Source organism: Lampris incognitus, chromosome 17, assembly GCF_029633865.1.
Source record: "Lampris incognitus isolate fLamInc1 chromosome 17, fLamInc1.hap2, whole genome shotgun sequence".
In the NCBI taxonomy this organism is placed as follows: domain Eukaryota; kingdom Metazoa; phylum Chordata; class Actinopteri; order Lampriformes; family Lampridae; genus Lampris; species Lampris incognitus.
The window spans coordinates 15,937,132-15,964,781 of NC_079227.1; the positions used below are offsets into that span (position 1 = coordinate 15,937,132).

The 27,650-nt window shown below is 43.1% G+C and overlaps 4 protein-coding genes and 1 non-coding gene across 9 annotated transcripts; 2 read left to right on the plus strand and 3 right to left on the minus strand.

The window, feature by feature from the left end:
- The first annotated feature begins 1,549 nt into the window (after positions 1-1,549).
- dcxr (dicarbonyl/L-xylulose reductase) lies at positions 1,550-5,283 on the plus strand. Its single transcript, XM_056297350.1, has 8 exons — positions 1,550-1,716; positions 2,345-2,442; positions 2,717-2,871; positions 3,049-3,091; positions 3,331-3,430; positions 3,834-3,898; positions 4,084-4,201; positions 4,477-5,283. Exons 1-8 carry the CDS (start codon positions 1,665-1,667, stop codon positions 4,578-4,580), a joined length of 735 nt encoding a protein of 244 aa, XP_056153325.1. The 5' UTR covers positions 1,550-1,664; the 3' UTR covers positions 4,581-5,283.
- Positions 5,284-5,312: 29 nt separating this feature from the next.
- Positions 5,313-10,553, minus strand: rac3b (Rac family small GTPase 3b). 2 transcript variants are annotated; one of them, XM_056297354.1, is made up of 6 exons: positions 10,374-10,553; positions 8,603-8,674; positions 8,350-8,467; positions 8,110-8,172; positions 7,282-7,441; positions 5,313-7,052 (listed from the first exon to the last, which is right to left on the minus strand). In XM_056297354.1, the coding sequence occupies exons 1-6, from the start codon at positions 10,406-10,408 to the stop codon at positions 6,922-6,924; spliced, it is 579 nt and encodes a 192-aa protein (XP_056153329.1). In that variant the 5' UTR covers positions 10,409-10,553; the 3' UTR covers positions 5,313-6,921. The 2 variants fall into 2 exon arrangements, with proteins under 2 accessions (XP_056153329.1, XP_056153328.1); XM_056297353.1 differs by having other exon boundaries at positions 6,983-7,052; positions 7,211-7,441; positions 10,374-10,521.
- A 507-nt stretch (positions 10,554-11,060) lies between these two features.
- Positions 11,061-19,818, minus strand: lrrc45 (leucine rich repeat containing 45). Of its 2 annotated transcripts, XM_056297351.1 has the most exons (18): positions 19,716-19,810; positions 18,511-19,552; positions 18,091-18,152; positions 17,894-17,964; positions 17,581-17,759; positions 17,114-17,242; positions 16,749-16,861; positions 16,009-16,067; positions 15,687-15,764; positions 14,852-14,987; positions 14,669-14,746; positions 14,334-14,445; positions 14,185-14,255; positions 13,991-14,083; positions 13,786-13,878; positions 13,410-13,583; positions 12,964-13,111; positions 11,061-12,308 (listed from the first exon to the last, which is right to left on the minus strand). In XM_056297351.1, the coding sequence occupies exons 2-18, from the start codon at positions 18,731-18,733 to the stop codon at positions 12,109-12,111; spliced, it is 2,019 nt and encodes a 672-aa protein (XP_056153326.1). In that variant the 5' UTR covers positions 18,734-19,552; positions 19,716-19,810; the 3' UTR covers positions 11,061-12,108. The 2 variants fall into 2 exon arrangements, with proteins under 2 accessions (XP_056153326.1, XP_056153327.1); XM_056297352.1 differs by having other exon boundaries at positions 13,410-13,580; positions 18,511-19,818.
- A 935-nt stretch (positions 19,819-20,753) lies between these two features.
- Positions 20,754-20,826, minus strand: trnaa-agc (transfer RNA alanine (anticodon AGC)). The gene has a single exon. It is a non-coding gene; the product is annotated as a tRNA-Ala (tRNA).
- A 287-nt stretch (positions 20,827-21,113) lies between these two features.
- galk1 (galactokinase 1) lies at positions 21,114-27,260 on the plus strand. 3 transcript variants are annotated; one of them, XM_056297343.1, is made up of 9 exons: positions 21,114-21,459; positions 21,625-21,814; positions 21,998-22,117; positions 22,287-22,422; positions 22,611-22,792; positions 22,926-23,076; positions 23,204-23,366; positions 26,224-26,295; positions 26,496-27,260. In XM_056297343.1, the coding sequence occupies exons 1-9, from the start codon at positions 21,295-21,297 to the stop codon at positions 26,574-26,576; spliced, it is 1,260 nt and encodes a 419-aa protein (XP_056153318.1). In that variant the 5' UTR covers positions 21,114-21,294; the 3' UTR covers positions 26,577-27,260. The 3 variants fall into 3 exon arrangements, with proteins under 3 accessions (XP_056153318.1, XP_056153319.1, XP_056153317.1); XM_056297344.1 differs by lacking the exon at positions 26,224-26,295 and having other exon boundaries at positions 26,496-27,257; XM_056297342.1 differs by lacking the exons at positions 26,224-26,295; positions 26,496-27,260 and adding an exon at positions 25,011-26,203.
- The last annotated feature ends 390 nt before the right edge of the window (positions 27,261-27,650 follow it).

Sequence of the window (27,650 nt, forward strand, 5' to 3'; positions counted from 1 at the left end):
TTTTTACTGTTGATGAATTTGTTGTGAAAGTAAGAATAAAATGTTTGCCCTGCATTATGATGCGTTATAGGCCGAGTTGAAGTGGTCTGTAAGATATTTAAATGTCATGAAGCAGCCGTTTTCAAACCTGTTCTCCGGGACTTCCCACACATGTGTACAACTGGTTGCATCACCACATCCACCTGTTGTGTCAGGTATTTATGCAAACAGGTGATTGTGAGCAGAATAGAAAAACCAGTTGTACTATGAGTCCTTGTTTGAAAACCACCAAAAGCATGCATGTTGCTTAGTTGGGTCCACAGAGAAGTCATCTTAGCTTACTTATCGTTCATAACCTCAGACAGAATGAAATGCCTGTCTATGGGGAACCTGACTGTCCAATCATATGGAAGAGGCTGTGATTGATATGAACCAGAGGAGGCCACCGTGAATGAATGGTTCTATGTGATGAAGGGTGTCTGATTGGAGGCAGGCGGGATGCATTATCCATTGGGGGCAGATGATGAAGTGGATCAGAAAGGGGTAATAAAAGATGCAGGAAATCAAAATCACCGGTTTGGTGACGCCGATTTAGGAGTTTTTCTGATTTGCATTTAATATGGCGAAAAGGGGTCAACCTTAAAAGTTTACTCAACTATGTGTTCCCTCGACGAATTTTGTCTCTGATTTTTGAGAGTTTGCCCTTTACACCTTAGTCTTTAATTCATTACCTGGTATAGTTGCCTTTTCTTATTTCGTCTACTTTGGTGCTTATAATGCGTTTGTGTGAGTTCGTGTTTCATGGGGCTGAGGTGGTTTCAACAATGACTGCTGAAGTGATTCTCGCCTATCCACAGGGGTCAACATTGAAGGGTAGCAGCTTTTTTGCCCATTAACGTTTTGCGTAATTTCAAACTTTGAGCCCCACATTACACAAGTTGGCCGCATTCAAAGTACTAAAACTCGTCGGCGCTGCGCCGTTGCAGACAAGGCTGGTGAGTACCGGCAGTTTAAAACTATAATTTATTTTTTATTTTTTTTGCGTTGGGATTTTAAAGTAAACTCACAGAGTAATTGTGAACCTGTAGGTAACCTGTCGAAGACTTGTCTGAGCCGACGGGTCAGTTAGCTGGGTGCTAGCAACTCAACTTCCTCCGCTTTTCATAAGGGGTGTTCTGCGCCGGCGAGTTTTGCATCCCCAAAATAATATGTATCCCAGATATCCGTGCCCTCGCGGATACGCGGATGCATTCACTTATAGCGCACATCGATTATTACATTTTCCGTAAGGAAACGGAAAAATGGCAACATGTTTTAAATGTTTTATTTATTTATTTGGATATTCAATTTGATTTTTACAAACTTAAGTAGCACACTCAAAGCTCATACTGTTAACCAAATTCGCCTGGTATCAGTAAACTACCTTTTTGTAAGACCGTGTCGATAATCCTAGACTATTTAAAAAGGGATAATGTCAAAAAAAAGAAAAAAGAAAAACAAAAGTTCCCATGACGCTACGGAAATTATGGGAAACATATTCTTTTGGGGATACAAAACTTGGCGGCACAGCACAGCTCACCGCAGGAGAAAGTATCGCCAGGTCATCACAGCGTATTCTTTCATTTAATAGCCGAACGCGTTGCCTTTGATTCCCCAGCTTCTCTTCGTGGATCTTTATAAGAAGCATGGAGATTTCATTTGCAGGCAGACGAGCCCTAGTCACAGGAGCAGGAAAAGGTAAGGACAAAAAAAAACCAACAAAAAACGACTCCAAAACACTTGTATTGTAGAGCGCACAGCGACACCGTCAGGAGGGTTGCGAACATACACGCACGCACCCACCTGTAGTTGCTCCACTCATTAGAGACGGTGTCCTGATGAGTTGTCCTAACTTTGTTTTTTTACCGTAACGCAAATATACAGTTACCATAACCCAAACCTTGGTAGGGACCACTAGGTACATGGGTGAAGCTAAGAGGTGGATGATTGTTCGACCTATCCCAAAGCCTGAGCCTGAAATATCTATTTGGCGACCCTTCCACTAGACCATGAGTGTTGGTATCCTAGTTTGCTATGCCCACAGGCTTGCAGAAGGTATCCTGTGCTCAGAATGACAATAAGGTCTTAAAAAGGAATGAAAACCCCCCCACCCTGACCACAGCTCTGCGATAGGTAGGGGGAGATGTTCAAATGCTGACAACTCAATGAAAACTCCCAAAAGAATAAGAAATGGGAGACGCCTGTAGTGATTATAATTTCGTAAAGCCCAAAACACGACTGGAATGTGTGTGTGTGTCGGCCCCAGTGTCACACCGGGGGCTCAAGTGTATAATGGCCATTGTGTTTATGGATATTTGTTTCTCAGGGATCGGGAGAGCCACCGTGCTGGCTCTGGTGCGGTGCGGGGCAAAGGTCACAGCTGTCACACGCACACAGGCCGACCTGGACAGTCTGACATTGGAGGTACCCCCCCCCCCCATCTGAAGGGCCTCGCCCTCCCTGACCTCTGTGCTTCACCCCCACCCTCTCTCTGCTTGGCCAGTCCATTGTGCCCTCATTCCATCTCTTCCTTCATTATCATCAGAGGCGCACGCTTTCTACTCTTTCCTGCTGCTCTTTTCATCTCCTCTGCCCCATTGTCACTGCTCCTCTTTTGTAATGGGGTGGCATGGGGAGGGGTGAAACATGCCACAGCGGGGTTCATTTTTGTGCCTGGTGCGGGTTATTCCTCCTACAGTGTCCGTCCATCACTCCGGTGTGTGTGGACCTGGAGGACTGGGAAGCCACCGCCGTGGCCCTGCGAGATGTGGGACCCGTGGATTTGCTGGTGAACAATGCGGCGTGTGCCATGCTGCAGCCCTTTCTGGAGGTCACCCCTGAACAGTTTGACAAGTAAAGAACCTCATTTGTTTCAATAATGATTCGGAGGATTTTGTGATGACTTTTTGTTTTTAATGGTTGGCACCAAGCGGAGTTTCCTTAGAGTAAGAAACAACCACAAAATAACATAATTGAGCATAAGTAAATTTACTGACTGTAACACTCATGGACTTTTTTTTCCCCTTCTAGGTCATTCAGTGTCAATGTGAAAGCAGTTTTCCATGTGTCCCAGGTGAAACAATGACTTGATATCAGACGCCATCATGACTCATAGCATCTTGCATCGCAAACATTTGTCTCTGTAGCGCTAGTTTTAGTTGTTAGCAGTTTAGATTTTAGTTGCGCCGTCTCTCTTTAACCCCCGCAAACCTATCTGCCTATCCAAACACTCACTCATTACACATAAGTGCACAAGAATGCATGTTTGTCTTTCTCTCTCTTTCTGTCTCTCACCACTGTTGCTGTGTGTAGGTAGTAGCTCGGGGCATGAAGGCGAGAGGCACAGGAGGCTCCATAGTCAACATATCCAGCCAGGCCTCTCAATGTGCCCTCAGAGACCACGCTGTCTATTGTGAGTAAGAATCTAAACAAAAAAACTTGTCTGAAGGCACAAGTAAACATTTCTGCGTTGCGACACAGAGAACGAGTCTCTTGACAACCACAGCTCAGACGCAAAAGCCTCCGAAATCTCACCAGCTCGTTAACCTCGCTGCACTCTGTACAAGCACTGTTTGGCGAGCAGGAAAAAATAACCTTCACTTTTCATGTAAACACTCCAATAACTCATTCTCTGATACAGCACACACACTTGCACTGTAGTTCAATGCATCCTGTAACCATCTATATTTATCCTGCATTGTAGCTGTTCCTCCACAAGACATGCTATGGTACATGTTTGTAACGTGGACTAGTTTTTCTGCCTTCTATTTTGTTTATACTCATTTCGCTCTGCCTCTCTCTCATGTATGCCGAAGGTGCCACCAAAGGAGCCCTAGACATGTTGACCAAAGTGATGGCTCTTGAGCTGGGACCGCATCAGGTATTAAGACCCATATAATCTTATTACCACATTTACACTTGGCATTAAAATGCATGTGGAGTGATTGGATAGCTTGCTGACAGCGTATATCAACATAAAACAAGTAAAGCAAGCCCTGCAGTGTGAATAATTTGACTTCACTGGACTATGGACAGCTGCTTAAGATTCATGCATGCATGTCTCAGATCCGTGTCAACAGTGTGAACCCCACGGTGGTGATGACTGAGATGGGTCGATTGGGCTGGAGTGACCCTGACAAGGCCAAGACCATGACCTCACGCATCCCCTTAGGAAGATTTGCAGGTCATATTTATCTTTATACAATATGTATGCATAAATGTTATACTATTTTTATTATCTATCTATTGACTTTTGCCGGGAGATGTAGTACTGGACCCCGGATAGATGGACTTTAATGTCAGGCTTTTGAAATGATCCAGTGTTCAATTGTCAAGTATGCTTTTCTATGATATTAGAACAAAAAGTGACGGCATATGCATTTGTTCTGAAAGCATAAAGAAAATAGTTATTTCACTATCAGTGCTTACTTCAATGTGTTTGTATGCATCCCTTGGCAGAGGTGGAGGATGTGGTGAACAGCATTTTGTTCTTGCTGAGTGATAAGAGCAACATGACCAACGGAGTCACTCTGGCTGTGGATGGAGGGTTCCTGGCCTGCTGATTCCTCTAAACCCATGCACATCTTTTTCTCAACACGCTGACCAGGCGAACAAATGCTTCCAATGCTGCATTCACATCCTGTGGGTGTAACAGTAACTACAGGCTGCCGACGGAGGAAAAAAACATTAACTTCAGCCCCCTGATGGGACTTATAACCAGGAACAACCTCCTTCACGAATCGCATAACAGTCAGAAATGTAGTCACAGATCTCACTTGGAAGTGTCCCTGTCAACACAAGAGTACAATAGGTTCACTGATAGAAGTAGCAGCAATGCAAGCACAACTTCTTAGTCAGAATAGACTGGTCTAAATCTTAAAGCTATGCACGTCATAACCACTAACATTTGTCTGTAGTTGAGGTTACAGTCTTCATTGCCTTTTGAGGTATTTCAGGAGTAGATAATACCAGTTTGATCTCAAGACGAATTTGGATCACAACGTGTACCATTGATAATCCTCAACTTGGAAGTGTGCGTTATCGGCAGTTTCTTCGCCCGAGTGCATCCCAGCCGGAACAAGATGCCATCGTGTCCCTCTGCTTCCTCTGATATAATGTAAACACCAGGCTACTTTGCTGCAAAATACAAATTCCTGATTCAGTTGCCGATTACTTGCAAGTGGCTAGCAAATAACTGTGAGCTCTCCTTCGGTGTTGTTGTTGTTTTTTCCCCTCTCCTGTCTGATGGGCAGAATAAAAAGCCAGCCGCATTAGAAATCTAAATGTGTGTTACATATACATTTGTATTTATTATACAAAATTGAAATATTTCACCACACAGACATGTGAAGTCATAAAAAATAAGACAAACAGTTGAAACAAGTATACAATTCATCTTACATTACGTACATGGCCAATGCATTTCATCATACAACCTTTCCTAAGAATTACAGTGGGTCAGATAACCAGATAATTTCCATGCAATAGTAGATTTGTATTTTTGCTGCGTTTCTCAGCTACATTTTTGACACCGTAGGCAGGAACAGACACGACATTATTCAACCACACAGTTGCTATGCCAACCAAAGACAGCGTGACAGCGAGGAGTGCAGTACCGCCTCCCCCCCAGACGAGGGCAACAGACGCCCGCAGCCCCACAACCATAAAGAAATGCATTTCGTAAAGGCGCAATCCGCCCCGTTTGCCACGAGGGACAAACTTACACAAAGATCAGCTCCTTTATCTTACACCGATTTGCAACGCTTCTAAATTCAACGTGAGCGACTATGGTCCTTTCAGCTGGAGTTGTTTTCGAGTCGAAGAGCTAAATATTCAGGTACACGAAGATAGATATTCATAACGCATTCCTTTCTCTTAAGGGTTTATTCTGTACATCACTAGACTCGTCATCGACATCCCTTTTTCTCTTCTCTTTATGACGACAGTTTGTTGAAAAGTCATTGTGTATTACTACCGTACAATATGAAATAGTACCAAAAGCTTCACACTAAAAAATTGGCTGAAAACAATATTCTTTTACGCACTAACCAAGGCTCGCTTTCTCACCAATTCCGACCGACAAGTGCTCGCCCACGCACGCGTATACACACTCGCGCGCGCACACACACACACACAGGACACTGATAAATTCTAAACAATGGAATAAATTAAGACAGAGAATATTATTAAGACCCATGCAAGCTCATCCACCCCAGAGGCAGAACTCAGGCAGCAAGGTTGTACAGCCTCCATGTTTGGCATGCTCGTCTGTCACGTGTTCACAGAGTTCAAATGAAGTTACCTATAAACACTTACCTAAGATCAGACTTCTTTTTTTTTTTTTACAAATCTGAAGAGAACACATTTTCAAACGGATAGTATTAAGTCTTCATTGGTACGCCAAATGACTGCTGCATTCCGGTTGTATTAGTTTTTCTTTCCATGGCACCATACAGTGATCCTTGATCAGATGCTAAGGGTAACTTCAAACCTGATGACGTATTCACAGTTCACTTTTCTACGTAGTCAACACTGCATCAACTCAAAGCAAGCATGGCTGAGAAAAAAGGGATGTTTTAGTATAAATGAGAATAATAGAAACTGTTGTCAGTCCTCTGCATATAAAACACAACAGCAACTTGATGTGGTTCTATATGAATGATTTCAATGGACAGCCACTGTCTTTCACAGAGAAATTAACATTCAGTAATGTTAAAAAAAATCTGTTTATGTATTGGTCTTGTTGCCAATATCACTGTATCAAACATCAAAGTAAAGAGGAAAAGAAAAACCGCAGTGCACACTCTCTCTCTCTCGCTCTCTCTCTCGCTATTTCTCTTTCATACTCTCGGAGAAGTAGTGATTGTTGTTCATAGTCATGTGGTACATGTCACCATCTCCTCCTCAGAACACGGTGCACCTCTTTCCCCTCTTCTTCACTGGCGGAGGGCAGAGCACGGCACGGATGGCCTCGTCAAAAACGGTCTTCAGCCCTCGCTGGGTCAGCGCTGAGCACTCCAGATACTTCACGGCCCCTGGGAAGCAAAAACAGAGGGATGAATAGGAGACACTGCCAATATACTTGACTTCTCTGTGTCAGTGCCTCTTCGAGGAAAGCACAGCAATGGCATGAGCTGGCCAGATGGAGGCGATGGAAAAAAAATTTGACAGATGTGCACACATGCCTACATACCCAATTATCCAGACTGCATACACCCTGATACATGACATGCTAAGTTGCACACATAGCAAACTTAGCCTCACCAATCTCCCGCGCCATGGCTAGGCCCTGGGGGTAGGTGATGGGGGACAGCTTCTTGTCCCTCAGCCTCTCGATTGTGTCCTTGTCATCTCGCAGATCCAGCTTGGTGCCCACCAGGATGATGGGTGTATTTGGACAGTGGTGTCTCACCTCAGGGTACCACTGAGGCACCACACACACACATAAAGAGAGGAAAAATGTCATTGAGAGAGAAGGAGAAAGCGTAATGTTAGCAGGGATCACTGGCTGATCGATGGTGCCCATGTCCACATTGAAACTCAATCTGATCTATATAGAGCAAGTTGGATTGTGGAAGAAGAAATAAAAGCAGCATCTGTTTGTAGAGGTCTGTTTGAATGGAGCCATTGTACCAAACGAGCACAAAAACATCCTCTGCAAAGGGCAACCTTAGCTAATCTACATCACATGTCGAGTGAATCTCGGTGAGACAGCACCAAGCCATATAGGGAGAGTTTTGACCTTGAGCAAACAGTGTGACTTCACATGAGAGCATCTCATGAAGCTCAGCTGCTGAAACCACATAAGTCGTTTCCCTCCCCCTATAGAGCTTTTTTTTGCCCTCTTCAGACCTTGCATTAAAATGTTTCTCTGCACCCGATTCCACACAGCTCATCAGCACCACATGGAGGGCATCAAATCCAGAACATTATAAGACAAGGTCTGGGTAGGGGCATTTGCAAAAGCTGTGCTTGAATAAACCAGGTGGAGCCAAAGATGTGCCTCCTTGTGGTCAGACTCGGCAGGTCGGGATGGAGGGGACGAGGGTGGGGACGTTGGAGGGGAATCGAGGGGCCAGTCAGCGTACTGACCTTAGCTCGGACGTTCTCAAAGGAGGCCGGACTGACCAGGGAGAAGCATATCAAGAACACATCCTGGGAGAGAACCAGAGAAATGGCCAGTTGAAAGCATTTTCTGTGTGTGCATGTGAGCGTGCGTGTGAGTGTGTATCTGTGTGCATGTGCCGCACACTTAGTCAAAGCCCATATGCACGTAGTCTTAGATAATGTCTGAAGCTCGGCGTGCAGGATCGTGTGTGAGTGAATAGATACCGTCTGTGGGTAGGACAGTGGTCTGAGCCTGTCATAGTCTTCCTGCCCTGCTGTGTCCCATAGGCCCAGGTTCACTGGTTTCCCATCCACCATCACATTGGCAGAGTAGTTGTCAAAGCTGCAGAGAGGCAGATACTTCTCTGAGTATGCTTCAAGTCTTAATTCGAGTCCGCAAGTCGTTTCAATTGTACACAAAGTCCCAAAACAAATTACATCAAATCAAAACCTATGTGTTTTTTGTGGTTTTACTCACACAGTAGGTATGTATTCTCCGGGGAAGGCATTGGTAGTGTAGCTAATCAGCAGACAGGTCTTACCCACAGCCCTACACGAGGAAGGGAGAGAGAGAGACAGGGATGGATGCCGAGCCAGAGAGGGAGAGCGACGGCGAGAGAGAAAATACAAGATACACACATGTAAATGTACTGCAACAGAAATATTCACCAATCTAATGTCAGGTTCAAATATTTAATGTTCCTTTGGTAGAGATCTTCATAGATATATTGCATCTGGCACCACCAATAACAAGCTGGAGAAGTTTAAGATGGAGAGATAGATTCCATCCTTTGATGGAACAGCAGCTATCCCGCACGGTACAAAAAGCAAAACATGCAATACGGAGACCAGGGAAATTTGCAGAGACATTTGGTGGATCTGTATTGCCTAGAAGATTGCACTATATGTCTACACACATTTATACATGGAAAAAAAAATTGCGTACACATGCAGGCATGCATGCGTATTTGTGTGCATATGTGTAAAGATGGGCAGCGGCCTCTCCCACTTTTACTGTCACAGACACTGGCCTACATTTATATTGCCTGAGGGGCATAGTAACCCCCTCTGCCACCCCCCCACCATCTCCACCACACACACACATACACACGCGCGCGCGCGCACACACACACCATTCTCTCTCAATCACATGTACACACAAACATGGACAATTCCCCACACCCCCCCACCCCACCACCACCACCAGCCGTGCCAGCCGTGCATTGTACAGCATACTGACACAGTTAAATATTAGCAGGGCTGTTTGCATGCTGCACCGACTGCTGGTAGCACAGACAAGTGTGAGGTGAGTGGTGTACTCATGCATTAAAAAACGAGAGTGTTTCGGTGTGTGTCTGTGTGAGTGCCTCACGACAGACAGAGCAAATGGTAGGACAGACACTGCTGATGTGTGTTAAGAGTACCATGAGACAGATTTGGGGTCAGTGAGTTTGCTTGGCTGTGAGAGAGCGAGAAAGTGAGGTGGGAAGGAGAGGAGAGGAAGAGATGGAAGATGGAAAAACAAGGGAAGGGGAGCTTAGTATGACCTCTCCATACTGTCAGCAGCAGTTTTTTTTTCTAAATAGGAGTAAAAGACCATTCATGATGTCATTAATGTCTTTATGGCATTGGATTGTTTATAGCCCCCGTCTTTCATGCGTTACACTGACAAGCCCTTTCTCTGTAGTAAATCCATCTACTTTATTGCCATCCAACACGTTGGCAAATGGATTAAAATCCGACAATGGGGCAAAATGATCTTAATTAAATTATCACAAATGTAGCTGAGCACAATCACAATGCAATCGGAAATGCACGGAAAATAGATTCAGGAAAACCAGGCCTATTTCCCAGTGACAGCGCCACAGATTTCTTAGCGTGCATCAGCACTTCAGACTGATGCCAGTGGCCTAATATGAGGCGTGTAGGTGTTCCCCGCATCACATCCCTTGGCGCCCTGTTCCTAACCTACAACAGGCTCATGGCTAAAATACTAACAAAGACGTAAATTCAACAACGTGTAAAACGTTTGAAAAAAAAAACCCCAACGACAACAAAACCTATATTTTAACAAAACAAAAAAATCACGCAGATGTTTGCAAGAGAGCCGACGACAGGCACGAGACCACCCGTTCAATCGGCGAGCCCCAGCCTCTTTTCCGATCGCATCCTCCCATCCTTCCATGGACGCATCACTGAACCACACGAGAAAATGAGCCGAAAGATTTAAAAAAAGGAAAAGGTCTTACCCGTCGCCGACAACCACACATTTGATCGCTTGCATTTGTAAAGGAGCTGACGGTGTCAACGAGCGGGCGGTAGTTAGTAAGTAGGTCCAACGATGATCGGTGGGTTTTTTTTTTTTTCTGTCGATGAGAGAGAAGTGGTCCGGTCCGCTCGGCGATGGAACCGCAGTGAAAGGAGTCAACGCCGAGTTTCGCCGAACGACGCCGGAAAATACCGATTTAATTTAAAGGGACAGGAAGCGGTTTGTCCCGCCAGGACGCAGACATTCTCTCGGAAACCACGTGCTCAACAAAAATTAAAAACAACGTACAAACGCGTGTGCCTAAGTGGATTTCGCATTCATTCCATTTACGTTTGTTTCGATTCCATATCGTGTTCTTCGGCTGCGGTTACGGTGATACATTATAGGGTTAAGGCTCTGTACTGATTATTAAGTTCGGGGTTAAAATTAGATGGCTGTCGAACAAGCCAGCTTCCCCCAACCACGTGATCTCCGACAGAATGTCCGCAGAGACGCCCCCCCTTACAAGATGCCCCCGGTGACCTCATCCAAACGGCCCCGGGTTCCGCCCTCCTCCCACTTCCATCAATTCAACTCATTGTCAAGTAAAACGTCATCCGTTACATTTGCCAATTCAACGCAAGTACCGCTATAAACCAGTGCTTGCTAAAACAAATGAAATCACAGCATATTACTTTATTAAAACATACCTTAAAAATCACATTATATCCATTACACACGGAAAAAAACCATGATCTTCCTCCACAAAATGAAGATATAAACAGAAAATTGATAAGATAGAAAATGCATTGTCTTTGATGTAATGAAGTTGTTCCAAAACCATCATTTCTAAAAAAAAGAAAAAAGGAACATGACACCGAACTAGTTAACTGGTTTGTAGTTCTTTAGCTCTGAGCTTAAGAGGTGATATCGACTTATTTCATTGGTCTGGATACCATATAAAAGCCTGAGTGGATCAGATCTCTGTGTTGATATAGTTTGCTAACAGACATGGACGGTGACGCATGTAAACATAAAAACAATACTTTCACTCAGCCTTTGATCTGCATGAACATGAATCGCTTGAGTAGAAGAAAAGAACAACATATGAGGTTTAAGGCTGAGGGTATTGTGGATGAGTTCAAGCACAAAATGGAATAATATTAATCTCATTTAATGGTCGAGGTAACGGCCTGGCACTGCGATTTCCTTAATAATTGAGCATAAGCATTTTACCAATATGAACATCATATTGGTAAAAATTGCCAAAAAATGTCCATCTTAACAAGTCATTTATTCTGACACTAAGACTTAAAATGTTATGTTTTTGAACAAGTGAAAAATTCCGTCGATACGGTTTGAAACAAGTGTTGATATCTTGTAAATACACAAAATAAGAAAGTCAATCTTATTCAAGAATATCCTAACACACAAAAAATGATTTACTTGTTGAAACAAAAATACAATTTAATAAAGGATTGCATAACTAGTTACGATGGATATTTGTTTGCAAGTGACCGTGGTTGAGAACACTTCTTTCTGAGGACCAAACCAGTGATGAGATTTGTGTGGAAGTCACAAGGATGAGAGAATAAAAGTAATACGATAGTAAAGCACTTTGGAAGTAGCGTCCCTGCACTGAGTCCACGTCACAGTTAAAGCGTAAACAAGAACGATGACCTGCACTGTAACTGGGGGGAAAAAGGGGTCAGAGGCGAAGTATGACTAGTCGCTAGTCATTTCTTGGGGCTGCCGTAGTGTCCCAGGGATGACCCCTGAACATAGGTGAGAATGGCACTCTGCAGGTAGCTAGCTCGCTGGGCTTCATCTTCCCTCATCCTCTGGATCTCAGCCTCCCTCAAACGCAGCTTCTCCAGTAGGGAGGCGAGCTCACTCTCTTTGTCAAGGATTGCCTCTCGGTGGTTACTGGTCAGTGCTGCAGCACAGGACAGACAGAAAGGGAGACTTGGTCATTGGACAAGGCATGGCATTAAAAAAAAAGAAAGAATTTCAGCTATGTTTTAACTGCAAAATGTAAATCTTATGACATGTAATAAATACAAAATGCCAAATAAATAGTAGAGCGAAAGCAATAGGATTGGGAAGGCTCAGAATGATGACTGTAAAAAGATTATTTAACAAAAAAAGAAGCGAGTGTGCGAGCATCTGGGTAGCGTGGCAGTCTAACTCCTTTGCCTACCAACACGGGGATCGTGAGTTTGAATCCCTGTGTTACCTCCGGCTTGGTCAGGGGTCCCTACACACAATTGGCCGTGTCTGCGGGTGGGAAGTCGAATGTGGATATGTGTCCTGGTCACCGCACTATTGCCTTCTCTGGTCAGTCAGGGGCGCCTGTTCGGGGGGGGGGGGGGGGGATAGTGTGATCTTCCCACATGCCACGTTTCCCTGGCAAAACTCCTCACTGTCAGGTGAAAAGAAGCGGCTGGCGACTCCACATGTATCGGAGGAGATATGTGGTAGTCTGCAGCCTTCCCCAGATCGGCAGAGGGGGTGGAACAGCAGACGGGACAGCTCGCAAGAGTGGGGTAATTGGCCGGATACAATTGGGGAGAAAAAAAGTGAGTGTGCACCTTTCATCTCTCTCTCCAGGGCGCTGATCTTCCCTTTGAGTCCTCCTTGTGCCGTCCTCTCTGCCTGCAGATGTCCAATCTGCTCCTGCAGCTCTACCTTTACCCTGGCTACCTCAGCCACCTTCTCCTGGTCCTTTGCTGACAACTCCTAACAAAGAGGATGTTTGGGGAGAAAAAGAGGGAAAAAATTTAAAAAAGAAAAAAAGAGGACGTAAGCTATTTACCAACTGAGGACACACATCGGCTCTGACAAACACCCTAATACATTCATCACACAGAGAGGAGATTTTGAATGGACTAACGCAATGTATCTGCTAGCATAACCGTTTTTGTCCAAGGGTCAGCAGAGATTAGCCTGATGGTTAACTGCATCCATTTAATTCAGGGACCAAGATGTTATTGTTGGAACTGGTGACCATTTTGTGCTTATAGCGGGCTGTTCTAACCTGCTGCAACTCCTCGATTCTGCGTCTGAGCCCATCTAACTCGATGCACTTCTGGCTGTTCTTGGCCTGCAGATCAGCAATGGTCTGTTTCTGTTGTGAGCAGTGCACCTGGACCTCCTGGCGGGACTGACGCACTGAGCGCAGCTTCTCCTCCAAGGATGCCACATGCTGCTGCTACTCACAACAACCAATGCAAACAAGGAGAGAGAGAGAGAGAGAGCGAGAGAGAGAGAGATGGAAAAAAGAAAGAAAGAGAGGAAGGACAGAGAAGGGGAGAAGTATGTTGTGTGATTATCCTATCATTCAAGATACTTCACCACTTCCTGCATCAATCAGTTACACACAGCATTTTGTCAAGCTCAAAATAAAAACACACCTCTTCCAGGCGGACCTGAGTGCGTACTTTGCCCAGTTCCTCCTCTGCCTGGGCCCTTTCTGTCACACACGCTGCCTTAGCTCTGCTTAGTTCCTACAAATAAAAAGCATCAATTATTTATATTGTAATATGTGCTTTGCAGACTGATTGCTAACATGTAAGACTGATTTAATTTTTTTGAGGGGTACTCTTTATGTGAGCTCACCTCCTCCAGTTGGATTCGTTGTCCTTCCAGTTTGAAGATGCGCTCCTGCAGAGTTCTCTCACTCTCCTCCAGATGGCGATTCAAATGGTCCACCTATAAAAAAAACCCCCAAACCATACCAAAATAAACAAAAAAAGACAAAAGACTGAACCTGTCAAAAGATGTAGCGGGGGGGGGGGGGTCCAGAGGAAGACCTCTTTCTGCCGTAGACTATCCATATCCTCTAGAGCTTGTTTGGTTCTCCTCTTCTCCATCTCCAAACGGTCTGTTCAAGGATGACATGGAAGAAAATTTGTCTTTGTTTTCAGAATTGTGTGTGTGTGTGTGTGTGTGTGTGCGCTACCTTCTGCCTGTGCGAGCCGTAGTTTGAGCTCTGCTGTGCTGTTGGTCAGTTCCTGCTTCAGCTCAAAGATTTGCTGCTGCTGGGTCTTACATCTGCGTTCCATCTCCTCCACCTAACACATGCATACATACATACATACATACATACATACATACATACATACATACATACATACATACACACACACACACACACAGAACAGAACAGGAATCCAAAGTGATCATTGTATAGGCAATTAGTTTAGTTTTGTGCTTCATCACTACTCTGTGTAAAGCCTTACATTGTACGTATTCAGTTGAATCGCAGATGTGTCAGTGAAAACATATTCCTCATACCTTATTTTTTAGTTGCAGGTTGGTGTCTGTTGTGTTTTGTATTTCCCTGAGGAGCTTGCTCTCTCTGAGCACTACTTCCTGCAAAAACAACAACATAAAAGCATCATGTGACCAAAAAAAGTTAAGACTCACCTCTTGGATATCAGTATCTATTTTTGTCTTCCATCTAATCTTTTTTCATACCTCCTGCTCTTTCTTCCTCTCTTTACTCTGCTGTTCCCTCTGTTCTTCCCTCTCAGTCTTAATGCGAGCCAGCAACTCTCCCAGGTTGTGGTTCTTTTGCTCGGCGAGTGCAAGGGCGGCCTCCGTCATCTGCAATCTGTGCACAAACACATCCACACACACACACAAGCCAAAGTATATACACACACACACACACACACACACACACACACACACACACAATGATTTTCCATTTATTATTATGAAAACTGTGTGCTTTTCTCAGTACTTGAGGGTGTGCTTTATGTAGGCATAAAGGTTACAACACGAAACTAACCTTTATATATAAGCCAATCACTTCAAAGTACAGAATATTCCTTTATCAATCTAGCAAAGTACTGCCCAATTGGAAACTGGTGTCTGCCTGAGTATGCATCTATTTCTATTACACAATCAGTCAGTCAGTAAAACAGACAGACAGAGGACACATCTGGAGAAAGAGCAGGGACAGCACAACGTGGGTCAAGGTGAATAAACATAGCACACAATCAGGGTCACCTACGTAGTTGAGAACTAGTAACTAATAATAGCCATCCCTAAAGGCACCCGATTAAAAATTCAACATGTCTGAGCCCTTTCCTGAGGGCTCAATCAGTAAGACGGGGTTCATTGGGAAGAAACGATGCAGTCATGAGGCACGAATAAGGCATCCATCTGCTTACCCCAAGTGAGACAAAGGAGATTGGCATTCTTGACACATATGTCAACATGGAGAAAGTGAATTACACTCGCGAGTTCATATGCCATTATATTCTTGGAGATTTGAACATGGAGTAAAGGAAGAAGGGACACTTACTTGGCCGTGATAGAGTTGACAGCTGACTTCCTCTCATTCAAGGCTTCTTGGAGTTGGCCAACATGAAGAGAGGTTGATCTAATGGAGGAATTAAGAATATCATAAGAGAGTTTCTCATTTTGCCTCTTACTAAAAGATGGCTCTCTAATAACAGAGGAAAATTTAAATTTAATAGATTTCATTCTAGTAAATACACTGTGAAAAAATGAATTGCAGGTTGATTCTGCTATTTATGCTATACGCAGTGGAAGAGACTGATGAATAAATGTCGGCAAAATCTATTCCTAAGTAAAGAACTCTATCAAATTGCACTACAACTGACCTGCTGGAATGTCCCATCTCCTCTCTCTGCTTGTCTATCGTCTCCATCAGGTTTAAGAACTGACAGGAGAGAGGGATTAGAGCAAAAATGTTGAACAACATTGGTTTTTGTTTTTTATTCAACAAAGAAAAATAGAGTGTGATTATGATAGCCATTCGGAAGTTACATCCAATAACCTGACCACAACACAATTATTACCAACATACATGTGTATCTGTCCAGGCTAGTGGTAGCCAATATAGCTTTCTGAGGCCTCAACATGATGTGCAATACTACCTCATTATATACCTGTACTCACAAACTACATTGAATATCTGTTAAAAACAGAACTAGTTATCATCATGTTACCTTCAAAGTCACTTGAAGATTTTTTTTCCCACCTCAACACTGCAAAATACATTTTTGATAAAAGTACTTGAAATACTGCCACTTAATCAAAAACATGCGTATTCACTACTGGCATTTTACTCAGCAAGGTCAGTTTTTTCATTCACTGAACCTTTTAGAACCAACTAAGACACGCCTGAAACCTTTCAGCTGTTGAAATTACTTATGAACCTCTACATCTTTGTACGTGCTGTCACTTTGGTGTTGTTTCAGCATATTGCTAGGATCACTGTTTCAAAACCATAGATGCGTTAGATGTTCCAAGTAGATGTTTGAGGCACCAGTGTCATTCAAGCGTCGAATGTAACACTCCTTTATCAAGACGTTAGTTAGCAACGGGAAGCTAGGTCTACCTGACGTCCCTTCTCCTCCTTCAGTTGCCGAATCTCCCTGCTGAGGACTTGTGTTCTTTTGCGGCTCTCTCTCACTGTGGACTGTTTATCCGAATTATGCTTGATGGCCTGCTCTGAAGGTGGAAAAACAACAGAGGGAGAAGGTGTTGAGGGATGAGAGATGTGAGGCTCCTTTTCGGGAGCGAAGAACAGTGCGGCAATGGGAAAATGGATTAAGGCAAGTGACATGTTCAACACAAGTGACCATCGTAAAAAGAATGCATGCACTGGTGACACGTATGCACACACTCTCACACACAAACACACACACACACACACACACACACACATACACGTACATCCGCGCATGCATATATGTGCCTTACCCAGTGCTCTGAGTGTGTCACTGGGTATGTTGTTCCCTGCTATTTCCAGGTGTGTTAGGGTTTTGTTCTGTTGCACAGCCTCCAGAAGGGACCTGCCTCCCAACAGACCAATGTTGTTCCACCTCAGATCTACAGCAAGATTGCAAGGCCAGAGAACAATACGCTTTATTCACAGCGTAGCACACATTAGAGTAAAGCATGACACTGTATTTGTTTGAATACGTCTGAATCATAGTCATAGATTTATGAACAGACAAAGTAAAGTTTAGAATTGGTATATATATCATTATTATTATTGCTGTTGTTGTTGCTGTTGTTCTTGGTGGTAGTAGTAGTAGTTGTGGAAGTAGTGATAGTAGTAGTATACATTACAATGACAATAATATTATAATCTTAATTCAAAAAAAGTTAAGCTGGTCTCTAATGTAGGAGGAGTTTTTAGTTTTCTTTAAAACATCTTTGGTCACCTAGAACTTGGAGGGAGCTGTTCCTCCTCAGTGATAGAGCCAGCTCTGCGGCCCCCTGGTGGTTGATTTGGTTATTGCGCAGGTCCAGATGGGTCAGAACGCTGTTGGAGGCCAAGCCCTCACAGAACATAGAGAAAGCCTCGTCCCAAATTCCCACCGCATTCCACTCCAGGACCAGCCTGTAAACAACACACAAGTGTCGCTCATAATCAGACATACAAACAGTTACACACAAAGAGAGATTAGAGCCAATAGTACATCTATTGTGGAGGTTTTGAGGTATTTTCACACTCAAGAGGTTCACAATTCTCACCTTTTCAAGGTCTTGTTTCGTGCCAGCAACTTCCCCAATACTTCAGCAGCTGTTGATCTCAGGTTATTTCCCTGAAAAAAAAAATTTTTTTTGGGGGGTTTTTTTTGCGTCAAAAGAGCCAGTCAGTCACACCTCATGAAATCAAGACCACTGGTTGTCTAAAAAAAACTTATAGCATCGACTGTGCCTGGTCTTACCTTCAGATCCAGCACTTTTACAGTCATATTGGCAAACAGACCACTCAGGAGTACTTTGGCACCTGGGGGTGACACATACATGTGGCAAAGGATGTTGTTAATCAGTGGCAGACAAAAAAGGGCCATAACATAGATAGCATCATTGGATATGGGTCTAACAAAGTGTGCAATGCACATTTAAGTGTACATAAAATGATTATTTAAATGAGGAAACCCCACAAACAAAGGCAGAAGCAAAAAAAAAAATCTTCACGTTATAAAAGAGAAAGAGAAGGTTAATCTTATATTTTCCATGTATTGCCGGTGTGAAACAGGAATACATAATTTTCAGATAGAAAGATACAAGAATGTGACATGCATATTATAGGCTATGTACAGTAAGGTTATTTGACAGCCCACAAGAAAAAGAAAATAATATACCTTCTTCACTCAGCATGCAGTCACTGAGAGATACCTCAGTAAAGACAGTGTCCTTTTGGAAGACCTTGCCCAGCACAGAGCAAGTGTCTACAGACAGGCTCTGTCCACTGAGATCCAGTCTGGAGCTGCCCCTGGTCTCTTGGAGCTGGGCAAGAACAGACTCCTGGACCTCCACACCTCCCTCTTTACACATACGCTGGTATGTCCGCCTGAAGTCCTCCATCCTGGGTTGCACCGTATTCAGTTTTGTCAGCTTTGTTTTTTGGTAGATACACTTTTTTCTCTTTGCTGCCCTTTCACCTCCTCTCAAGTATTTCCTGTCTTACTAAAGGTCCTTAGTCTTTTGTTCCCTTCCTATTTGCCTTGTTGCTGACAAGTACCACCTCTCCGTATAAACAACTAAGGAGGGAAAAGGGAATACTCAAAAAGAGTCTTATGTTGGGGTGGATCCACAAAGAATGGAAACTGGAATTTTTATAGCACAGGATTCTCAGAGAGCGACCATTTCCATCTATCCTGTACCTTTCCAGACATGCATCTGGTCATCCAGTCACATCCAAATCATACCCAACACCCCAACGGTGCTCGTCGCTAAGCCTGAATCTTGTATTAATCATCTAAATAGGTTCACTAGCGGCTCATTAACATCAGTAAGTAACCACAAGTGGATGCAGGCGGATGACATGAGTACCACGGTTTAAAATGTAGTAATCAGCTGCCTTTGTGAGGCTGGATTGAGGGAAACCCTTTTGAATGGCAGCTGGCGAAAGACCGTCAGTCCTTTCTTGCTGATTGAAAGCTCACAAAAGATTACTTGGTCCATCGTCATTCACGACATTTTCTGATTTGGAGCACAATATGGCAGCTTAATCATGCAAAGACCGGCCCTTGAGACACTGCTATTGACTATGCGAATGACTATTTGGAGGTAACTATGCCGAGATTGTTGACTTACTAACCTTAGGAGTAGCTGCAGCTCCACGATTCGTTCACTTAGAAAAGCGAGCAAACTTAAAACAATTCGAGGGTATTGGGTGGTGAGCTGATCCGTGGCATGAAAAAAATAAGTCACTGGTTAATTTAGTGGACCTGCGGTAAATAAACGGCACCTTATTCTCTGAGGATGTTTGTAAACAATGGGATTAATTAGCGAGATAGCGAGGTAACTGAGCAGGCTTCATCTCTATCTCGGATAGTAAACTTACATAGCAGCTCTTGTTGCGATTTAAAATGAAATAATATATATTAATAAAAAAACAATTTATGGGTGAGAATAAATAGAAAGCTGATCGCACAGCTGATGTTATTGTAGCTGTCCCTGACAGTTCGCCTACCGGAAGCCTGGGAGCTTACGAGGAAGCGGGACCCTCTCGCTTGGCATTGTGGTCGCTGTAGTCTCGAAGTTGTGTCGCCTTACAAAATATTTGTGTGGCTGACTTACCCCAAAATTGAACACATCTTGTGGTGGCATGTTGCGGCTTGCCATAATGATTTTAACAAATACTGTCGAAACCATGTTTTTATTGAAAAAGCCCATTCATCAATTGGTCACAAAAAACGCTAGAAAAAAAACAGCACTACAGGACACCACAGTTCATAAGTAGGTGTGTATCGTAGTTTTAGTTCTGTTACAAAATTCTTTAAAAAAATAAAACAATATCCTTTCATTTTTACACACACACACACACACGCACACACACACACACACACACACACATACGCACATATAAAATCCAGTTAGTCAAGTAAATTCCTTATGAGACAGTACAAAAGCCTGTTTCATGCCAGCCTGCTGTACTGTCTCATAGAAAATTTACTTAACTAACTGGATTATTTTGCTTCTTATTTGTTGAGCACTGCCCCTACCGTTGAGTGTTTCTTTTAACAAAGTTATATATATAATATAATATAATATAATATATATATAAACACACACATCAGAATCGGAATTCTTATATTGCCATGTTACCATGTGCATTACATACACTAGGAATATATATATACTAGGAATATATACATATATATGTATATATATACATATACATACGCACACACACACATAAAACCGATCAAAAAATGTAAACAGTAAAAAGTACAATTTTATATACACATCGCTATAATTGATTTAATCAAAATGACGCACGCAACGATTATGTATCCTTTGTTTTCACTAGTGTACACCAATGTGAACAACTACTTTGGAGTATCGAACAACGTTTCCTGAGGGAAGAAAAGCCAGCGTGTGGAGGATGCGGGCATCGATCCCGCTACCTCTCGCATGCTAAGCGAGCGCTCTACCATTTGAGCTAATCCCCCTTCACCGTGGCGTCGTGGTAAACATATTTTATTTTCATTAACCTTTATGAAACGGTCATACGAACTGAGATTTTAAAAAAAAAACAACTTTTTTTGGTTTTCAAATGATTCAAATTAAATACGATTAAGAATTGGTCTGAAAATCTTAGGGCGCAAAAATTTATACTTGCGGTAGAGTACAGCATATCACGTGACGTTTCTGAACCAATCAAAGCCTTACAACAAATTCCCACTGCACGATTTAAGGAAGTAACCCAATCATCTGACACATGTCATATAGTAAACACCGTAACTTCACGCAGTCTCCGTTTGATGCCGACCGTTTGTAGTCTCGCTTCCGTTTCATTTTGTCAGATAAATTTACGCAAATTTGGCAGCCATCCCTTTTTGCTCCGCCTTCCCGAGTGAGAGTTATGTTCTGATTTCAGTTTTACTCACAACCTCGGTGTTTTATACCCCGTTATCTCAATGGCCCATGCAGTTATGCCTGTGTCAGAGATCGCTGACAAAGCCCGGCATGTGTACGAGCAGGTCTTCGGGGGAAATCCTCCCGAGGTGGAGGTGTGCGCCCCTGGAAGAGTCAACCTGATAGGCGAGCACACGGACTACAATGATGGATTCGTGCTACCGATGGTAAGATAACACAATGAAGAGTCTTCTCAAAAAGAGGCGTTTCGCACGCAGATGATAACACACTAATTAAAGCGTCTGAGCAAATTTCATGTCGTCCACTTTTTATGAGCTTGACTGGACAAGCATCTGTGTGCCTGCATCTGTCTGTTTTTTTGTGTGCATCAGGCATTGCCCTTGGTTACAGTTGTTGTGGGGAGTCGAACATCTGACCAAGTTGTTAACATACTAACAGCAAACGAGGAGGTTGAGGAGCCCAGGAAGGTGGACTTCAACCTGCCCACTGATGAATTGACTCTGTCTCCCGGTCAACCCAAGTGGGCTAACTATGTAAAGGGAGTTGTGCAGCATTACAGGGGTAAAGAAATCAATAGTGATCCATTTATGCTTGTTGTACACTGGACCACATCACACAGTCCTGCAAGAGCCCATAGGTACATGGAAAGACTGTCAAACGTGCTAGCTGATATGCTTGAGCAGTTGTTTTGGCTGGACTCTGGAAATTGTCGTGACATTTTGCTGATGTGCTTTATTTCTTTAGCTCACCCTCTACCAGGTTTCAGGGCAGTGATAGCCAGCAGTGTGCCGCTGGGTGGTGGCTTGTCCAGCTCAGCCTCTTTAGAGGTGGCCATCTACACATTCCTACAGCAGCTCAACCCAGGTCAGAGGCACAGCTTCATGGATAAATTGAGTGTTAATGCCATACTGAATTAAGTTAGTTTAACACTTTCCTGTTTTTTATTATCATGATATGATACAGTTCTTAGGTTATTTGATATCCGCCTCTTACTCTTACCATATTAAATTTCTTTGCTGGCCCTCTTCCACAGATGATGGAGACAAGGTTGCAAAGGCGGTTGCTTGTCAGCAAGCAGAACACACCCATGCTGGCGTTCCCTGTGGCATCATGGACCAGTTTGTGTCTGTCATGGGCAAGGCAGGTCATGCCTTGCTCATTGACTGCAGGTAATGGGAAAGTCTATCAGCAATAGATTGTTTGATAACACAGGGAGAATTGGTTCTTTTGTCTGCTATTGGTAGCATGTTCTGATAGCCATAGTTTTTTATTCGTCACCTTTGTTGAGCATGTTTTCGCAAAAGGGGTTTTGAATGTTTGACTGAAGATACTGAAAAAACGTCTGTTGTTTCTTCAGGTCCCTGGAGGCAACCCCAGTTCCACTGTCAGAGCCGGGGTTGGTCATTCTCATCACCAACTCCAATGTTAAACACTCTCTGTCTGGTAGTGAGTACCCCACCAGACGCAGACAGTGTGAGGAAGCTGCTGCCATGTTGAGAAAGTCCAGTCTCAGGGATGCTACCATGGCAGACCTAGAGGGTATGCTGGGGGGATCCTGCCCTGTTCTGTCCCGTCCCATCCCCATCCTGTCCCCATCCCTGTCCAAGTCTACAGATGACTCCTGATATCTAAAAGAACCCAATTTTATTTTTTGTCATTTCAACTGTTGCAGAGGCAAGGAGCCAACTGGATGACGTGACCTATTGCAGAGCTCGTCATGTCATAGAAGAGATAGAAAGGACAGCTCGAGCCGCTGAAGCTCTGAGGAGGGGCTCATACAAAGAGTTTGGCAAACTTATGGTAGAGAGCCACAACTCCCTTAGGTGAGGTTAGAAGTAGAGGTCACTGAATTATGGTTGTTAATTATTACCCATTGACTTTTTCTTGCAGAAGTTGTTTAGAATGTAGGCCTTGTATTGTAGCTATGTGACGACTTTGTCTTTCTGTCAGAGACTTGTATGAGGTGAGTTGCAGGGAGCTGGATGAACTGGTATCTGCAGCCATGGAGGTGGATGGAGTGTTTGGTAGCAGGATGACAGGTGGAGGATTTGGTGGATGCACTGTGACTTTACTGCAGGCCCATGCAACTGATAAAGCCATACTCCATATACAGGTTAGTACACACACACATACACACACATACACATACACATACACACACACACACACACACACACACACACAGTGCAAGTATGTTTGCAATCCCCATTTAGGATGAACATTAATATATGAGGGGTATTTTATGGTATCCCATCTAAACTTTTGAGTGTGCATTAGCTTTGAAGAATTATTTTTTTCCCCATTTTAGTTATTTCAGTTATTAGAAAAATATTTGAGAGGGATTTAGCTGTGAATTGTGCTCACATGGGATAAAAAGCACTTTGACGAGCTGTGGCTGTCCCTTTAAGGGCTTTCAGATGAATTGTTCAGTCCTCCGTGTCTTTCCCGGACAGTAGCCCCAGAGTGTGTGTGTGTGTGTGTGTGTGTGTGTGTGTGTGTGTGTGTGTGTGTGTGTGCGCGCACATAGAGAATAAAAGCAAGCTCCACAGAGACTAGGCCACGAGTGTCCCATTATTAGCATGCTAGTCTGGTCACTGCTCCCATCGCTCCCTTTCTCTGCTGCTGCTGCTTAAACATGGTCAGACTGGGCTTATGCAACAGGCCTGCTGTTTGCTGGCTGACACATCCACAGCCCTAAGGGCGAGAAATCAACAATAGGCTTTACAATTAATCAAGGGAAATTGTGGGAAATGCCTGCATTCAAACCCACAGGAACTGGACACTGCTATGAGTTTGCTGTCATACAGTAGAGAGGAACAGAGATCTGTATCTGATTGGAACACAAGTTTTATGAATCTTCAGCTTTGGGAACAGACTTGGCCGATCTCCTCACATCGTTTCTAACTCAGCCGTATCCTGGTTACGGCTTCGCCTTGCCAACTCTCAAAGGAAAGAAACGTCTTTATTTGAAAGAAAGAAAAAAAAATCCTCTGGAAACCTTCGCATCTCCCATTCCACTGCATTCCTGACCACTGCAGAGGGATCCTTGTTTTCACAACAACATCACCCACAGCAGAGACGAGGCAGAGAAGCCATCAGTGTTGAAGAGGCATCCTGGTACCTTACAATTGCAGCACTGAAACTGGCTTCCTGACCTCTCAAGATGCTGAATCTCAACTCACCGGACAGCAACAGCAACTCTCTCCAAGACCCAGTGTCACTGAATGTTGGCGGAGAAATCTACACTACGACGCTAGACACCCTGACACGCTGCCGGGACTCAATGCTAGGGGCCATGTTCACTGGACAGATCCCTGCTCTCAGGGACAAGCGTGGGAACATATTCATAGACCGTGACGGGAAAGTGTTCAGGTACATTCTGAATTACCTGCGTTCCAGCTCCCTGGATTTGCCAGATGCATTTTCAGAGCTCACACTCCTCAGAAGGGAGGCCGATTTCTTCCAGATACACCCCCTGCTGGAGGAGATCCGTCGCCATGAGGCATCGGTGCCGCTCAGCCTGAGAGGGGGTCCGCTTGGAGCCATGTTGATGGTTGACGTTGACTGCAAGGTGTGTGTATGTGTGTGTGTGTGTGTGTGTGTGTGTGTGTGTGTGTGTGTGTGTGTGTGTGTGTGTGAAGATGGAAAATAGAGAACGTCCATGCATTCATGTAAGCAGAGACATGGAAATACCAGTTTTTTGTTTGTGTACACTCTTCAGAAGTCGTTGTCAGTGTGTTATGCCATCTCATTCCAGGTGCGTGTTCTCCACTTTAACTTACGCAGGGGACCCGAGAACTATGAGCTTCGCACATGCTCTGTGCGTGTCTTCACTGCTGATCTCTTTTGCACCTGGAGGGCCTTTGTGGCCCTCCTCTGTGAGCGCTTCTCCTACAGCACCTCCCGGGGTCTCATTTCTCCACATCCCTGCAACCCACGGCAAAACCGGCTGAAACTGGAGTGGGTGCCCAGGCCTGAGGAACTGCCACAGGACCAGTATGACAAGCAATGCTACCGAGGGCTAACCATCGCTGACCACGAGGTCGCACAGGCTCACTCTGATGACATCATTCGTATGCAACAAAGCCCTTGTGAAATCCCAGATATGCAGGGTTTTGTGGAGGAGCTGCTGACGGTGTCCCTGGCGGAAGGGTTCAAAGTTGATTCAGTGACCCCTGACCCCACAAACATTCTTAACTGCAGCTCACTTCGACTTGTCAAGGGCTGAGGCCTAGGCCAAATGCACTACAACACTGAGACGGGACAAACCGACAACAATGGGTGGTTGCTAACAATCGTAACTTGGTCTGTTACCCACAGCACTTCTTAAAATCATATTTCATTATTAACAAAGCATTTATCACATAAAGTTTAAAGTCTGCAATAAGAAAATTAAAACAGTGACAGAAAACTATGGCTTCTAATCAGTAGAAATGTTCTTCTTGCTACTGTTATTCCAGCATTTGTTTGCAATACTGGATGTCACTAGTAAACAACAATGGACAGAAACTATTCTAGACAACTGTTTACTTTGTAAAACACTGAGCAGTCCAGCCTGAGTTTTTGTTTTTGTTTTTGTTTTTTTTATTCCTGTGGTGGACATAATATATTAAGTACTAATTAATTTCTTATCCCAAATGAAAGTTTGTTCAAGTTTTCATATACATAAAGTGCCTTGATCTCATTTTCACGTCCATTAAGTCCAATACTGTGACTAAGTGTAAAACTACTTTTATTAATGCCAAACTTTTTCATTTTAAATGCATTTTACCCCTTGTTGAGGTAATCTCACGGGGGGAATAAGTTGAAGCTTGTGGAATGAGTATGTCATTTTATCAAAGAGGAAGTTGTAGTAGAGGAAGTGTGCTTAAAGGAAGTATGTAAGAGGAAAGGATTTGTCTCGGCTGGAGAGGAAAGGTGCCTGGTTGGAAAACAATCGCTGCGTCTCCTTCCTTGTGTTGCCTCCTCAGTCTCTTCCCTGGGATGTGGAGCGAGACGAGATATGTATGAACGGCTTTCAACAGACACAGTCTGTAAACACGGTGATTTAACATTGTTCATATCTAATTTCACTATATTATTTCAGTGTTTACAGAAGTAATGTACATGTCAGTTTAATCCCCAAACTGCCGTTGATGTCAAATAATGCTCCAACAGTTAGTGCTCAGGACTTTTTTTTCTCACTAAAAAACGTTATTGAGTTAAAAAGCGACAATTCACCCACTCGTGTTTTTCTCAACAGGAGCAATACAGTGGAACCCCAACCTTCTATGTGACTACGCCTTCGGAGGGAGTGCGGGTTCTCAAGCCTGTCATGACCTGAAATACTGTGCATCCTCATCGTTTATTACACAAAAGATACATTCCTCTTGATGGGCTTTATTTTTGTAGGCAATTAATCAAAATGAGTGCAATTAACTGACAGGGAAATGCCTAGCCTTGATGCAGACCTCAGCTGTTTGCAATATATACTTTATGTAAGGAAAAGATCACTTGATATAAAAACTTTTTTGAGCATTGTGCTTTGCAGCAAACAAACCAAGTCCCCATTATGCCTTTTCTTTACATCTTTTTCTCAGTTACCTTATTTTTCATCTCAGTGTTGTCAATGTCTGTTTATATTTTGGGTATTGTGATGTACTGTGAAATTGTTTGCTACATTTTCTCTTTAACATTTGGATATTTAACAAACAAGAATTTTTTTTTAAATTCTGAAAATGGTTTAGTGTGACGCTTTATGGTGATGAGATATACCTGGCATAATAAAAACATTGCTTTAAATTATTTTGTTCTGCTTGCTATGATGAAAGAACAGAATTGAATAGAAAAGAATGACTTTAGTTTTCCAAAAGGAAAGTCATATGCAATAGCCACACTGAAGCAGATAAACAAAATATACTCATTAATTGTGAAATTATACAAATAATACTTATTATGCACAAATAATAAATTTACTGGTAAAGTACAGTACTATACTAATGTGTTTGAATTTTGCGATAATAATCTGCTAATATATAGCAAGTGTATAGCAATTCCAATATACCAATACATATTACCAATACTATTGCACTATATTTATAAATATTATGTGTAAATAAAATCAGATTAATAAATTATACATTATTTTATACTATATTATTCTACTATACCATACTACTGATATACTCGTAATATACGAGTATAAATAATATAAATAATATATTAATACATTATTTGCATAGTAAGCTATATAGTATACATGTATTAATACATGTATACTATATAGCCTACTGTGCTAATACTAATATTAATACTAATATTAAATGCTATACCTATCGATGTGTGCATACATAACAATACCAATACATTTTACTGATAAAGTTTACTGTTATAATATAAATTATGTACTAATACTTGT

Bases quoted from the DNA above. Each gene is read 5' to 3' on its own strand.
- lrrc45 (XM_056297351.1), bottom strand. From the start codon at position 18,733: ATGGAGGACTTCAGGCGGACATACCAGCGTATGTGTAAAGAGGGAGGT. The intron at 16,862-17,113 runs GTAAGGCACATA...TTCCACCTTCAG, and splicing joins TGACACACTCAGAGCACTGG to AGCAGGCCATCAAGCATAAT. The intron at 15,765-16,008 runs GTCAGTTGTAGT...TTCCTCCATTAG, and splicing joins GAGATGGGACATTCCAGCAG to ATCAACCTCTCTTCATGTTG.
- galk1 (XM_056297342.1), top strand. From the start codon at position 21,295: ATGGCCCATGCAGTTATGCCTGTGTCAGAGATCGCTGACAAAGCCCGG. The intron at 21,460-21,624 runs GTAAGATAACAC...TGTGTGCATCAG, and splicing joins ATGGATTCGTGCTACCGATG to GCATTGCCCTTGGTTACAGT. The intron at 21,815-21,997 runs GTAAAGAAATCA...TTATTTCTTTAG, and splicing joins AGTTGTGCAGCATTACAGGG to CTCACCCTCTACCAGGTTTC.
- rac3b (XM_056297354.1), bottom strand. From the start codon at position 10,408: ATGCAAGCGATCAAATGTGTGGTTGTCGGCGACGG. The intron at 8,173-8,349 runs GTATCTATTCAC...GTTCTCTCCCAG, and splicing joins CACTGTCCTACCCACAGACG to GATGTGTTCTTGATATGCTT. The intron at 7,053-7,281 runs GTGAGGCTAAGT...TTTGCTTCCCAG, and splicing joins AGCCATGGCGCGGGAGATTG to GGGCCGTGAAGTATCTGGAG.
- dcxr (XM_056297350.1), top strand. From the start codon at position 1,665: ATGGAGATTTCATTTGCAGGCAGACGAGCCCTAGTCACAGGAGCAGGA. The intron at 2,443-2,716 runs GTACCCCCCCCC...TTCCTCCTACAG, and splicing joins TGGACAGTCTGACATTGGAG to TGTCCGTCCATCACTCCGGT. The intron at 3,431-3,833 runs GTGAGTAAGAAT...TGTATGCCGAAG, and splicing joins CAGAGACCACGCTGTCTATT to GTGCCACCAAAGGAGCCCTA.